This window comes from Corvus hawaiiensis, chromosome 1 (assembly GCF_020740725.1).
Source record: "Corvus hawaiiensis isolate bCorHaw1 chromosome 1, bCorHaw1.pri.cur, whole genome shotgun sequence".
Lineage (NCBI taxonomy): Eukaryota > Metazoa > Chordata > Aves > Passeriformes > Corvidae > Corvus > Corvus hawaiiensis.
Genome location: NC_063213.1, coordinates 60,308,914 through 60,322,549, shown reverse-complemented (window position 1 = coordinate 60,322,549; position 13,636 = coordinate 60,308,914). Strand labels below are relative to the sequence as shown.

The following is a 13,636-nucleotide window of genomic DNA, read 5'->3' as shown; positions in this document are numbered from 1 at the left end:
TTGGAAAAGATCTGTAAGATCATAGAGTCCAAGCATTAACACAGCACCGCAGGCTCACCATTAAACCGTCAATGCCACGTCTACAAATCTTCACATCTTGTAAATACCTCGAGGGATGGTGACCCGACCACTTCCTTGGGCAGCCTATTCCAAGGCCTGAACACCCTTTCAGTGAAGAAATCTTTCCAAGTATCCAATCTAAAGCTCTCCTGATGCACCTTGAGGCCCTTTCCTCTTCCCCTATTTCTTGTTGCTTGGGAGAAGAAACTGATCTCCACCTCACTACAACCTCCTTTCAGGCAGTTGTAGAGTGATAAAGTTTCCTCTGAGCCTCCTTTCCTCCAGGTTAAACACCTCCATCTCTCTCAGCCACTCCTCATTAGACCCAAACCCTTCACCAGCTTTGTTGACCTTCTCTGGACATGCTGCTGCATCTCCATGTTTTTCTTGTAGTGAAGCACCCAAAACTGAACCCAGGATTTAATTTGCAGCCCCACTGGTGCCAAGTATCAAAGACACTTCAGCTTCAAAGTCAGAAATGTTCCTACGTGTCATCATGGATTTATCAAAGTTGGAAAACAGTTAGAATTAGGGAACACAGAGAGTTCCTTAGTAGCATAGATTTAGTCCAGTGGTAATGATGCCTTAAAGACCCTAGAAATGAATCAACACACTTCCAAGATAATATTAGTATAGGAGGTAATATAAAAGTTCGTCTTTACTGGAGGCCTCCAGGGGCAGATGTGGAAAATGTCCACAAAATGCCCACCCCCACATGGGGTGAATACAGCTTTATAAGTTTGGCAAATTAGTGTATTTGACAAAAATCACCAATTAGAGACATAAGAGGTGAGGCAATTTCCCCTGGTTCAATCCTTTCTAAATCCTCTCCCTCAGATGGAAACTAAACTTTGTTTATGAAAACGTGTCTTGAAGCGTTGTTTTTTGGCCTTGGTTCCCAGGAAGAATCAAGGTTAGGGGCCTTGTACCCCCCTGGGCTTGGAGCTCTGGAATATGTCTTGTCTTTCTAGCTAAGGAAAAGGTAGGGAAAAGTACTGGGACTAGCTACTAATACAATAATGGGCTACAAATATATGTGTAAAGAATACGGAGAATATATAAAAGGAAAAAGGAAAAAACATTCGGCATCAGTAGAGTACCAGGCATTGCTGCATTCCAGTTTGTGTACAGAACACCTTCACCAGTCACCCACTTGAAACTCCCTTGCTCTTCCATGTCTGAGAGACCAATCCAAAAATACTTCTCAGAGCTCAGACCAATGAGGCTGGTCAAGTAGGCTTGCTCATATCTGAAATGAAAGGAGTCAGATGGGATTGAGCCTAGCTTTCCTTTCATCTTCCACTCCTCAGCATCCCAAACTTCCCTCAGCTAGAATGAATAGATTCTCCATTAGGTTTCCTCTTTCGGGAAATATGTTGTTTAACTGGGTCCCAGATGCAGTAGCTGCAATAGGGGATGAAGCTGTGCTATACTGAAAAACTGCTCCTTACTGAGCAGAAGTTGCTGTTGTCTGTTCTTTCAAAGTAAAGTACAGGAAACATTGATGTGTAAATTATGTTTACTTAGAAAAGCCATACTGTGTTTATTCTATTTTTTTTTCTTCACAAAAAGGATATTCTGGGGGTTTTTTTGTTTTCTTTCTTTTGCCAAAAAGTCCTCAACTATTTTTTAAAATTCCAATATTATTGCATCAGATATACAGTTTTTAAACTCTTTTCCTACCTGTCTCCTATACTTGTTAAATAACCACTGCTCCTTTCACAGGTTTTCTTTGCTTCTGAAAATGTTACAGAGGTATGTCCAACCAGGTAGCAGTAAAAACCATACCTTTCCCAACCCTGTCAAGAACACATGAAGTATACTTGCAATTAAAAAGAAAATATGTTCTAGTACTTGAAATTCAGTGAACACTCATGAAACAACCTTTTTTTAATAGAACCTCATGTGATTATGTACTAATTTGAATTCCAGTATACTAATGGAAATTCAGTTTAGCAAACATTCAGTGCAGAAAGAAGATTTAATCACACAACCCTTGAACCTCAAGAAGTAGAACTTTTGAGGTCTGCAAAAATAAACCTTTGTGTTAAATTTAATTATTCTGGGAACAACTGATCCAAAGCGTAAAATGTTTCTCCAACTCAACCCACATTTAAAAACAAAAGTGCCTAGCACAAATGCACATCCAAATATATCTCTTGCTCCACTAATACTCCATTATTATTACCAACAAGACTGTTTTTTATTTGTAGAAATAGAATTTGAACTGCTCTCCCATCACATATAAAAAGAAACCTCTGTAGTTTAAAACGACTCTTGCTGTTGACACCCAACACATCCATAATTTTACAACACAGATTACCACAGACAAAAAAGCACAGTATTCATACAATTACCCCAAATTATGATAATAACCTCGACTTTTATTCACTGCATCAGTGTTAGACTACCTCCTTTTTTACTCCAAAAGTAACAACCAAAAAAAATTGAAATTGTTAAATAAACTAAACTACTAGTAGTTAACTCGACAAACTAATACTACTTTGCTTACTGTAAGAGGATTACTAACTGATGTTAATTCAATTAGACATACTACATTACAAAATAGAACAGCTATTAATTTTTTACTTTTAACACACAGACATAAATGCAAAGATTTTGATAAAATGTACTGTATAAATCTTTCTAATCACTCACAATCAATTCATGCAAGTATTAAACCTCTACAAAATAATGTAAACAAATTAAAAATAGTAGATAAAACGAATTAGTTTAACAGTCTTTTTAAAAACTAGAAAATCACTAAATAGATTAAAAATTTAATCAAAATAAGAATATTTGTACAAAGAGTATTATTAATTATAGTAATATGCTTACCCTACTTAATTCAATGTACTCAGATATTAATTAAGAAATCAATAAAACAAATAATAATTGTTAAAAAGAGAGGGGGAGTTGTCAGGAACCAGACAGCAAAGGAAGCTGATAGCTGTGCAGATTTTCTAGCCCTGGTTCAGCAGAAACTGTGGGACAGATAAAACTCAAGGCAAGAACAAGAAGCAAAGATAGAATGAAGAGGACGCCACAACCTGACCACTTTGGCAAAGAAGATGCAGACGAGGTCACTGCTGGCACAAGGGGGTGCCTGCAAGGACTTGATAGTGTTGCTGTGGGAACAGAGGCAAAGGAAGTCTAAGTAGGGGAATTTGTCCAGAAGTTAGAGAACTATAAATGCTGGTGATTTCTGTACTAAACTGGCTTTGTTTGCTGCTTTATTAGCATCCAGCAGGGTCTGTGTCCTTTTTCTCAATCTCTTCAAGTGCCTATGAGTCACTTTTTTGATAATAATGGATACATTTTTACTGGTAAAAGAGAGAGACACAGAATGGAGAGTGCATTCAGAATCAGGTGAATAAAATACTTCTTTGCTTAGAACCAAAAAGAGTAGTCTGTTGTAGTAGAGATGCTGACTCAAGTTTCCTGATGTTTCGAGGCTAAAGGAACAGTAAATAGACTAATTAATTGATTTAATTCATCAGGTCACCTAAAAAGTCTGACTGAAGAGGTAACATAGAGACCACTAAAGAACAAAATCCTCAAAATTACAGCTGAATTCCAAGTCACTTTTCCTTTTATGGCAACTCAAGATTTGGTTGCTGCACCCAAGAAAGGTAAATAAACTCTGTGTTCAGTGTTTGGCTGCTGCTTAGCTCCATCAAGCACAATGAGTCTCAGCTCTGTTCCCCATATGGGCTTGTGGGAAAGGTTACTAAATACAGAATAGTAATAAATAGGAAAGTAAAAAGAGGGGAAAAAGAAGGAAAAAAAGTGGTAGGATACAATAACTTGCTCAAAACAAATTCACTCATAAAAAGGATTTTATTGTTTTGATTTGGCTTCAGTAGTGAGATTTGTCATCATCTTGCATCACGGCACATAGCCCAGAAATTGTTGCCAGTCCCTACTACGTGTTCGATAACCACAGATGGCTGCAGAACAATATAACAAATATGCAGACAACCACAGGAATGGTTTTAGCCCCTTTCACAGACAGTTCTGAGAGGTAATAGGCCTGACTTCTTGTTATTCCTTATATGGGAATGTAGTGAAAATTATCACCCTGAATTTGTAGAATAACAGTTTTTAGGAAAGGGAAAAAAATAGTTTCAACGTCAAGTGGAGCCTGTGAAATTTTGCTAACCAGATTCTTGGTTATGCTTTCTTCTTACCTTCGGGCAGGCAGGATCAGTCTTTGCTGTCCCAGAGACTCCTTGCAGTGGGTCTCTTCTGCAGATGTAGCCTAACTTCCTGTCACAGGCACTGTCTGCCCAGTATCCATCCTAGTTTCAGTTTGGGAAGAGGTGAAAAACAGTGAGGCAGAACCTGTTTCCTATAGAAACATCACCATTCTTTTGAAATTACTGTTTCAATGTGAAGATCTGTAGTTTTTAATGGATTCCAAGTATTTGAGCTTGGAGGTGAGGTTATGTTAAGCTAAGTGGCACAGCCAGATTGTTACGGTTTGCTTGGCACATAATGTACACTCGCAATCAGATATGAACATTTACTAGTTATACGTAATTTCATTTTAAATTTAATTTAGAACAACCATATGTGTGAGTGAATAAAGATAACATTCTTTGATTCTATGCAACTTAGCAACTGTGCTGAGTTGCACTAAAAATCTCCCTAGAAATACAGCCATAACTCAAATAGTACAGTGCCACGCTGGGATTCATGTGGAATGGTTCACCTTTCCTGCCATAATGACACAATCTTCCTGGCCAGTGACTTCATGGGTTGGTTCTCCAGGCAACCACTTGGTATATGTCACAGGAGTCCCATCACTCCACTCAAAGTACATTTGAGTTTTGAGGTCGTTCAGGCCAATCCACAGCTCATCCACAGCTTCTAAGGACAGAAATTCATCTGTGTTATTACCCAAGTTGAAACAGTCCATAGGAGCAAGATTTTATGGAGATGAGCTGAAATTGCAATGTTGCAATGCAAATTCATCTGTATTAAAAGATGAAGGAGTTTATTTTAAAATGTAATTCACATTCTTCTTTCAAGAAGTTAAAAATGAGATATCAGCAGGAAATGAGATTCCTCAGCTTTATCAGTAAAGTCCATTACTGTATCTACCGCTACAAGGTGTCTGATGCAGATAATCCACTCAAATGCTGCAGTAACTAGAGCTGTTATTTCCTTCAAGTGATTTCATGCAGTGAAAAACAAATGAAAATCAAAATGAAAAGAATTCAAATGAAAAAGAAGAGAGAATAATGATTCCTTTTGTGGGTTTTTGGCATTTGGGTTTTTTCTAACCTATGTATCTGTGGCCTTCCCTATAAATACTCATAACAAACAAGCGAGAATTATTTTATTTTAATCCTGTAAGATTTCTAACAGTATAGTTCTCTATCTGTACCAAACACTGTCCTGTGAGAAGTACTCACTGTAGCCAAGCTGAGACAGGATGAAGCCATGCTCCTCAGGGTTGTGGATGCTGGCCAGGTTGCCTTTGCTCTCATTGCAGGAAATGAGGGCTTCTCTCCATACTTTGGGGTCTCTATGAACCATGAAACAGTGACCTCCATAGGACAACCATTCTTCTGGGCATTTAACAGGCTCTACATCCCCTCAAAATCAATAGATATTTCAAGTTTTTATATGGTGCAAACTGAAGTCTAGAATAACTGCAATTGCATTTAAAATCAGTTAATTAACTAATTAGAATGAAAATTAAGTGGTAACAAATAAGCAGTACTTCATTCCTCACACATGTATTTTAGTCTGTATGTTGTTGCTCTCTGTACTTCTATAGAAACCATACTGCATTTAAACAAAAGAGGAAAAGACTGGAGACAGTTGTTACTGGGCTTCACTAGTGTGAAGTATTCACTGGCCAGAGGAATATTTAGGAATTTGGTATGTAGTATTTCCTCACAATATACCCCACCCAATTATGTTTTTTATCTTTCATAAAGGCATTATTACTGTAGCACAAGTAATTCTCTGCACACACGGCTTTCCATGCCAACTCTCATTAAATAAACCAGAAAGAAGTACAGTAGAAAAGTGGCCTGAAGGAAGTTGCTCTTTTTTGCCAACTTTCTAGGTTACAGGCAACCCCATCAAGAAGTTGCTACATCAAGAAGCCTACTGGTGCCATTTTTCCAAGCCTTCTGTGACAAACCTCAGTGTTTCCATTAGAATGCACTGCAGGAAGGGTGAAGCATCTCTAACTCTATTTTCATGTCCATGATACTTTCATGATAGTGTCTGGCTTAACCCAGTGCCTCTGGAATTGTGAATAATAACATAGAGTAAAAAATGCTTGTGTGGTTACTGGGCTCCAGGAACATTTTCAGTATTTAATTATATTGTGCAAAAGAAATAACAATATGCTTTGTTCTGTACCAGTCCTCATAGCAGAAAAACAAATTTCAATGCTTGCTTTTTCTTTTTATTTTAAATAGCCATTAAATTTAACTTTAGTGACATAAATTATGACCTTATCAAAAGGTTTTTTTATTTGCTTGACATAGCAGATGGAAGAATTAAAGGATCCTTTGTGGAGTTTTCCTTTTTACAGATATAGCCAAGTTTCAGCTCACATGGCTGGTTTTCCCATTTAGCATCCCTTCTGGGATTTAGTACCCCACAGAGTTTTTCAGACTCAGGCTCAGGGCTTCCTTCATGGGATAAAAAACCAAATTATTTTTATTTAGCACAGGGTTTATGTCAGCAGCTAAAAGAGCAATTTACTTATAGCCTTTTCATGTGTAAATTATGGGCTCATGATTTCACTCCTACATTATTTTTCTACCAGAGATAAGGAAATGTAATTTAGAAGTACCCATCGAAACATTTCTTTTGAAGCTTGTTGCATACTTCACATATTCTGCCACATTTGATTACAGAATAGTGGTCCTTTCTGCATGTCCTTTGGAAAGTGAATGCAGATTTTCTCCTTGCTGCAAGCAGAACCTCCTGACATTCCCTTACAATTGTTGAGTGTCTCTCCTCTGCCTGCCTCTTCAACCAACACTCCAGGAGTTTCTCCAGGACCACTATCCCTGGGGAATGGTCAGTGTTTTCTTCTCAGAGAGGCCCCAAATGATAAATTACATTTTTTTCCCTCCCCCCACAAAATGTACAACTTAAAACAATTCTGCTGTGAACTGGAAATGTGTAGATTACCTCATGATCATAGCCATTGTGTGGGGATACAGGAGCTCTGGGGTTGTGGGCTGCATGACCTGAGAGCCAATTCCTCAGCCCTGCAAATCTCGAGGAATTTGACCAGCTCGGCAGAAGGTAGAATATCTTCTACCAGACTCAGCTGCTCTGGGCTTTCCCTTCTTCCTTTGTGCCAGATAAAAGCAGGTGCCACCTCTGAGACTTGGGAAGGCCAAAAGATGGACTATGCTTGCATTTATTCAGAATTTGCTGCAACCTACTGTTGCCATGGCAATCATTAAGTGACTTTCAAAGATAAACTGTCAACACCATAAACTCTATTTACAGCCTCTTGAATGAGAGAAGAAGAACAAAAAAGCATAAGACAGGAAGAGGAAGGCTTTGCAAGAGCAGTGCTCACTGACAGCTGAGTCCTTGCAGGATGCAGGGTCTGATAACCCTGTGAGAGTTGTAGAGACAGAGGATTTCACTGAACTGAATGCATTCCCAGTATGCTACAGCTCAACTAGTGCTTTTTACTTTATCTGCCTCTGATAGGAGATGAGGTTATTTAGCTCTTCTGCTTGAAATTCCATGAGTTATATCCAGTGAAGAAAATCATCATTCTCAGATTTTTTTGTTTTACTTGTCTCGTAAGGCATTCAGCTCCCTTTCCTCATGTTCGTATGGAATACTACAGGACTGCATTTATTACACATTCATCATATTGGTGGGAAATATTAATTCCAAAAATTGTTTACAAAGATTACTACCTGGTGCCCAGTTAAAGTATCTGAAGGGAAAGCCACCGCTCCACTGCCAGCCGCTGTTGAGATTCAGACTGTTAAGCCCAATCCAGAGAGAGGATCTCTTGCTGTCAATCAAATCTAGTTAACCAAAAGAATTGAATTCTAATGAGATTTGCTAGGAAAACTTCTGCATTTCCAAAGTTTAGAAGAAGATAGTAAAAGTCTGCCTGGTGGTGTGTAAGTTCAGTACAGAGTTCATGTTAACTGGTAACAAACTCAGAGGGATTTTTCTGTAGATAAAGAGTAGTGAATTGAAAAAGATTATTTTACATATTATTTTATCTGAACTTAATGCTATTCTACAGTTATATGTAAACAATAAGCTTTCAAAACTGAAAGACTGAATTGCTATTATTAATGATGTTACAAGTTTTCTTGTGTGTGGTTCAATTGATATAGGGCCTTGTTCCACAGTGTTCATAAACCTATAAAGTCTGTATAAAATTACCATATAAAATATGTAAAAATGCATAAAAAATATCGTATTTCAAAATTACTATTTCATTAGATGTACGTGAAGAATACTGATTTATGAACACAAAATCATAGAACATGTCATATAATGCAATAGTCATATAATGGCTGCCTCCTAAAATGTTGTTTCTTGTTTTAAGATCCCTTTCTGGGACCTTTCTGGTGTTTTCTGAGCTTGAGCCAATTTTTGCCTAATTAGCTGGAAATTCTTACATTTTTGGATAAAATAATAATAATAATAATAATAATATAAATACTTTAAAATGGTAATTCCACAACTTACAGAAGTTCCACCTATAAAAAGCTTAATATACTGTAGTTTTAGTACATATATTATTAGTACATATATATATACATATATAATATATACCTATATATACATACATAATATATGTACTTCTATTAGGACATATATTTTATATTTGTACATTTTTTTACATCAGCTGTTCATTGTAATGTGATTAAAGCATTGAAACTTTTGTAATCACTCAAAAAAACCTTTTGAAACAGTTTTAACTGAATCTTGCTTATTAGCTCACCTCTTAGATATATTTGTTCATGTATCTCCGCGACACTTAATAATTCTGCATTCTGTTGCTGACAGCTCTTCCTTGCTTGGTGCCATGTGAGAGCTGACTGGTGAGATCTGGTAGTAGGTTCCTGTCAAAGGATCTGTACTCCAAAATCTGTAACTGTCTGTGTGAGAAAAAGGAGATTTAGTACCTGAGTTTGTAATAAACATTTTACACAAAATGTTATGGCAAAATTTAACTGCAAGCTTAATTGAGAAATAACATTTTGGAGCAAATAAGGCTCAGACCCACAATTTATCTTGCTCTTTGTAAAGAAAATAGGGTTTTTCATTGACATTAGCAGTGAAGAGCCTTACATTCTTTATTTGCACTTTCCCCTTCAAATTTTATAATCTCCAGGAGAAAAAAAATATTGTAAAGAAGTCAGTAAATCAAAACTGTATCTTGATCATTGTCTACCCTGAGAACCTGTTCAGCAGCCCATAGGCTATGCCGAGATTATTCTTGGCTGAAACACAACCGAAATACAAACATTTCCAGTAAAGAAATCTTGTCAAATTATGCCATCAATAATCACATTTGCGATGCTATAGGCTTGGGGAAGAGCAGCTGGAAAGCTGTCCAGTGAAAATGGACTTGGGGGTGCTGGTTGATAACCAGCCAAACACGAGCCGGTGAGTGCCCAGGTGGCCAAGAAGGCCAATGGCATCTTGGCCTGTATCAGCAACAGTGGCCAGCAGGACCAGGGCAGTGATCGTCCCTTTGCACACAGCACTGGTGAGGCCACACCTCAAATACTAGTTCAGTGTTGAGCCTCACTACAATAAAGATCTTGATGTGCTGGAGCACATCCAGAGGAGGGCAAGAGAGTTGGTGAAGGGCCCTGTGAGGAGCATGTGAGGGAATTGAGGTTGTATTTGTAGTCTGCATGTGTTTTAGATAACTGGAATGTTGAAATTGTCTTCTGACAGCTCACTGTTAGCAGAACTGGTCCCTGGGCAAGTACTAAAATAAGCTGTGATTACAACTTGCCCTAAATTTCTCTTTTGTTGAGAAAAAAATGCTAAATTTTTTGAATGGTTTGTTAGAGAAAATGTTTTCTATTTCTTATTGTATTTCTTTGTTGTTGATTCAGAGATTTTTAACATTCTTTTTTACTGTAGACTCAAGTATTAGTGATAATGTCCCAAGAATTTTATCATGCCAAACACTTCATATTTTCTAGTTTATATAATGAGGATGTCATGGGATTTTTCAAGTTACTGCTTGCAATATTGCACCAGAGAATAATTTTCACCAAATCAGTCAGAATGATGGTGGTCGTTGGTGGTTGAGAGTGAGTTGAACCTGGTTTACCAGTGCAATGCTCCTATCAAAATGACAAATTGTGATTCTGATTCTGTGGTATTGTACTGAAAAATTAGGTTTGAGGCAGCATTTTTAATGTCTTTATTAACATGTATTTTGGTGTTCTTGATCCTGCACTCCAATGACCATACTTTTATCTGTTGAGATAACATTCTTTTGTAATGTAGTCTGAAATATTAAAAGGGAAATGCTGATGATGCTAATATTTCAGTAAAACCTTTGAGCCAATCTTTTAATTTCATATCTTTCAGAAAACAAACTACATTTTCCCATGAACTTTAGACCAATCTTGTTATACAGAACAGGGCTTTGCTTGGGTAGGACAGGTTAGACTACTGCTATCAAAAATATCAGTGGGTATTAGACTGTGAATAACATCTCAATTTTCAGGTGATTCTATGCTGAAGACAGTCATATTTAAAGCACACTGTTTTCTTTCCTGAGTCTTAACTGGGACACACCCAGACAACTTTCAGCCTGACTGTAAGCTATTAGCAAACAGATTTGTTACTTCTGTCAGGAATGTTATTGAGTGAAAGAGACATTTTTGAGTAAAATTAGGTCATTTCAAGGTTTTTCCCTTCCGTATTATTAACAGCATCTCAATACTGATATATTTACGTAACAGTGTTGTGTTATAGGGTTTATGCATGTGGGACTTACCAGCAGCTGGACAGAACCCATACAAATGGTCCATGTCAAAGTCGGGCGTCGTTGCACACCAGAATAGGCCATCAGACCTGCCAGCAGCCGTGCACTCAGCATACAACCTACCACTCAACAGGAAGGGGAAGGTACACGGAGCTCCGTTGGAATTTCCTAACGATGTAAACAGATCTGAGGGGGCAAAAGAGAAATTTTAATATGGCTGTGTGAATATATGTGTCTGTACTCTCCATAAGACTGCCTGGAGAGAGCATTACAAGTGTTACACAAGAGTGACTGGGGAGCTGCTATAACCAGCAATGTCTTTCATGGAAGTTCTTGGTAGGTATTGCAATTTACTGTTTGTTTCTGGGGTACATCATTACCTGTACCAGCTGGAACTTGAGCAGTTTCATACTGTAGCCTACTATGAAAAGATTGTAGTGATTTTTATCTCATATATTTAAACATAATTTTCTAAAAATAGTGCTATCTTTTTATCATGTGGCTTAACTTCCTATCATTCATTAAAAGGAAACCATTGATTAAATTGTTAAATGTTGTGAGAATTTTTGGCATCTGAAATCTCACAGAGCAACTGAAGGTATTATGCATGGAATTATTTCCTTACATTTAATACTGATGTATTAAACTTAGAGATTTTTCCCTTTCATCCAGTAATACTAATACAATCTCACTATGTAGTTAAAGAAAGTGCTTTGATTACAGAGTCACAGAATCACAGAACGGTTTGGGTTTGTAGGGACCACAATGGGTCATCAGGTCCAACCTCCCAGCTCAAGCAGGGCCATCCCAGAGCATGTGGCACAGGACTGTGTCCAGACCGTTATTGAATATCTCCAGGGAGGGAAACTCCACAACCTCTCTGGACAATCTGTTTGGGTGCTTGGCAAAGGAAGTTCTTCCTCATATTCAAGCGGAACTTCCTGTGCTTCAGTTTCTGCCCGTTGTGTTATTGCTACGCACCACCCAGAAGAGTGATTAACACTAACAATTAAAAATAACCTACATCTACATTTGTTCTAAAAGTAAAGAACAAAAAATATGCAAATTTTTTGCACAAACTGCATTCTGTCTGAACCCAAGCAGCTGTGTTTCTCCAGGATGGAGGGATACAGGCCTGAATATGTGAACTAATCATTCTCTAGTCAGCTATTGCCTCAGGGGGAACAGCTGATATCAGATTAAGGGGAGCAGAAATCAAAAGACCCTATCTCTGATGAGAAACAAGTGGATTCAATAAACCTTCAATATTAACGTTTAAACTTTACCTTCATGGCCTTGAGAACACAAATCATCCATGGTTTCATAGATCTTCCATTTATCCATTGCCTCTGATCCTGTTTTCAGTGCAATATTTTCTTTTCTTTTGTCAGCACTGAGATACAAATCTTCCCCTTGAATTGCCAAGGCCGCATTTTTGCATTCCCATTTCTGGAATTCACTTTTCTTGTTGCATGGGTACAAAGAAATTTTAGCCTGGTTTCTCTTGGAGGGCACTCCCAAGCATTGTGCAAATGCCATGCTCATTAGCTGATGATCAGAGACCCACCTGAATTTTTGTAAATCACTGTTTTTCTTGCAAGTGGCTGTTGTGACTACCTCAGAACTCTGAGCAATTAAACAGAACTTAGTATCCTCATTGTATATTAAGAATATACCCTTGTCTGTAAAAAAAAAACATTCAGAATAGGAGGTTAGGGTGAGCACATGGTGAAGGGGAACTTGTGAGGAGAAAGATGTGCTGTTTATTCTATGCTGATCTGATTCATGTCAGGAGGCTGCAAATATTTACAAGGATCAAATGGTATTTTCAAGACAATTCATTCTGGGAAGGAAATGTAAGTACAGCTCAGTAAATACATGTAAACACAACATGGAGGAATAAGAACACATAAACTGCATCAGCTCAGCTTCAAAAATGTGATCATAATAATGGAATTTCATCTTCTCCTGAAATGTACATTTCATTCAAGATGAAGAGACCTTTACTGAAAATTTGGAAGTTGGCCATCACTATTATGCATTATAGATTTAGCTCCTGTTACATACTTCTCCGTGGGGTCGCATTTGTGCTTAATACAGTTAGTGAGTGAGCCTTCTGTGACTCTTGCTCCTTTTGGAATTGATATGTTCTGTTATGTTTTGGGGATTTTTTTGGAATTGAAAACCATATAATGGTGGCTTGTTATCTTGCCTTGATCCAGTATCCTTTCATCAGTATGTCTATCACAAGAAGTCAACATAATTCGTACAATAAATCACAAACATTCTCACAAGAACCAACACCGAGGAGCATATAGATTCTATAGGTGTGGGCCTGCATGCCTGTGCATTGTAAATGCCTCACATCGTAGTTAACACTCCCAAAGGGTTATAGGTAGCCTAATATAGTGATCCACTGAGATAAGTAGGCTCTGCTGGGAAGGGCTGTCCAGAACTGCAGATGTGCTGTGACGCACAAAGCAAGTCTGCCTGGGCACACAGCTGCATGCTCTTCAAAATGTCAGGTAGCATACAGCTCTCACTGGCTTTGGGTCATGAGGGGTTGAAATTTGGACTACAAGGAGTATTCGAGGA

At 37.8% G+C, this 13,636-nt stretch overlaps 1 protein-coding gene across 1 annotated transcript in view; it reads right to left on the bottom strand.

The window, feature by feature from the left end:
- The window catches only part of LOC125327538 (macrophage mannose receptor 1-like), a 35,644-nt gene that overhangs the window by 20,520 nt on the left and 1,488 nt on the right, over positions 1-13,636 (bottom strand). The window contains 11 exon segments of the mRNA XM_048307134.1: positions 1,161-1,309; positions 1,744-1,859; positions 4,251-4,361; positions 4,775-4,932; positions 5,481-5,663; positions 6,573-6,719; positions 7,980-8,093; positions 9,029-9,129; positions 9,131-9,185; positions 11,054-11,227; positions 12,328-12,723. Of these exon segments, the coding sequence (XP_048163091.1) occupies positions 1,161-1,309; positions 1,744-1,859; positions 4,251-4,361; positions 4,775-4,932; positions 5,481-5,663; positions 6,573-6,719; positions 7,980-8,093; positions 9,029-9,129; positions 9,131-9,185; positions 11,054-11,227; positions 12,328-12,723 (1,704 nt within the window).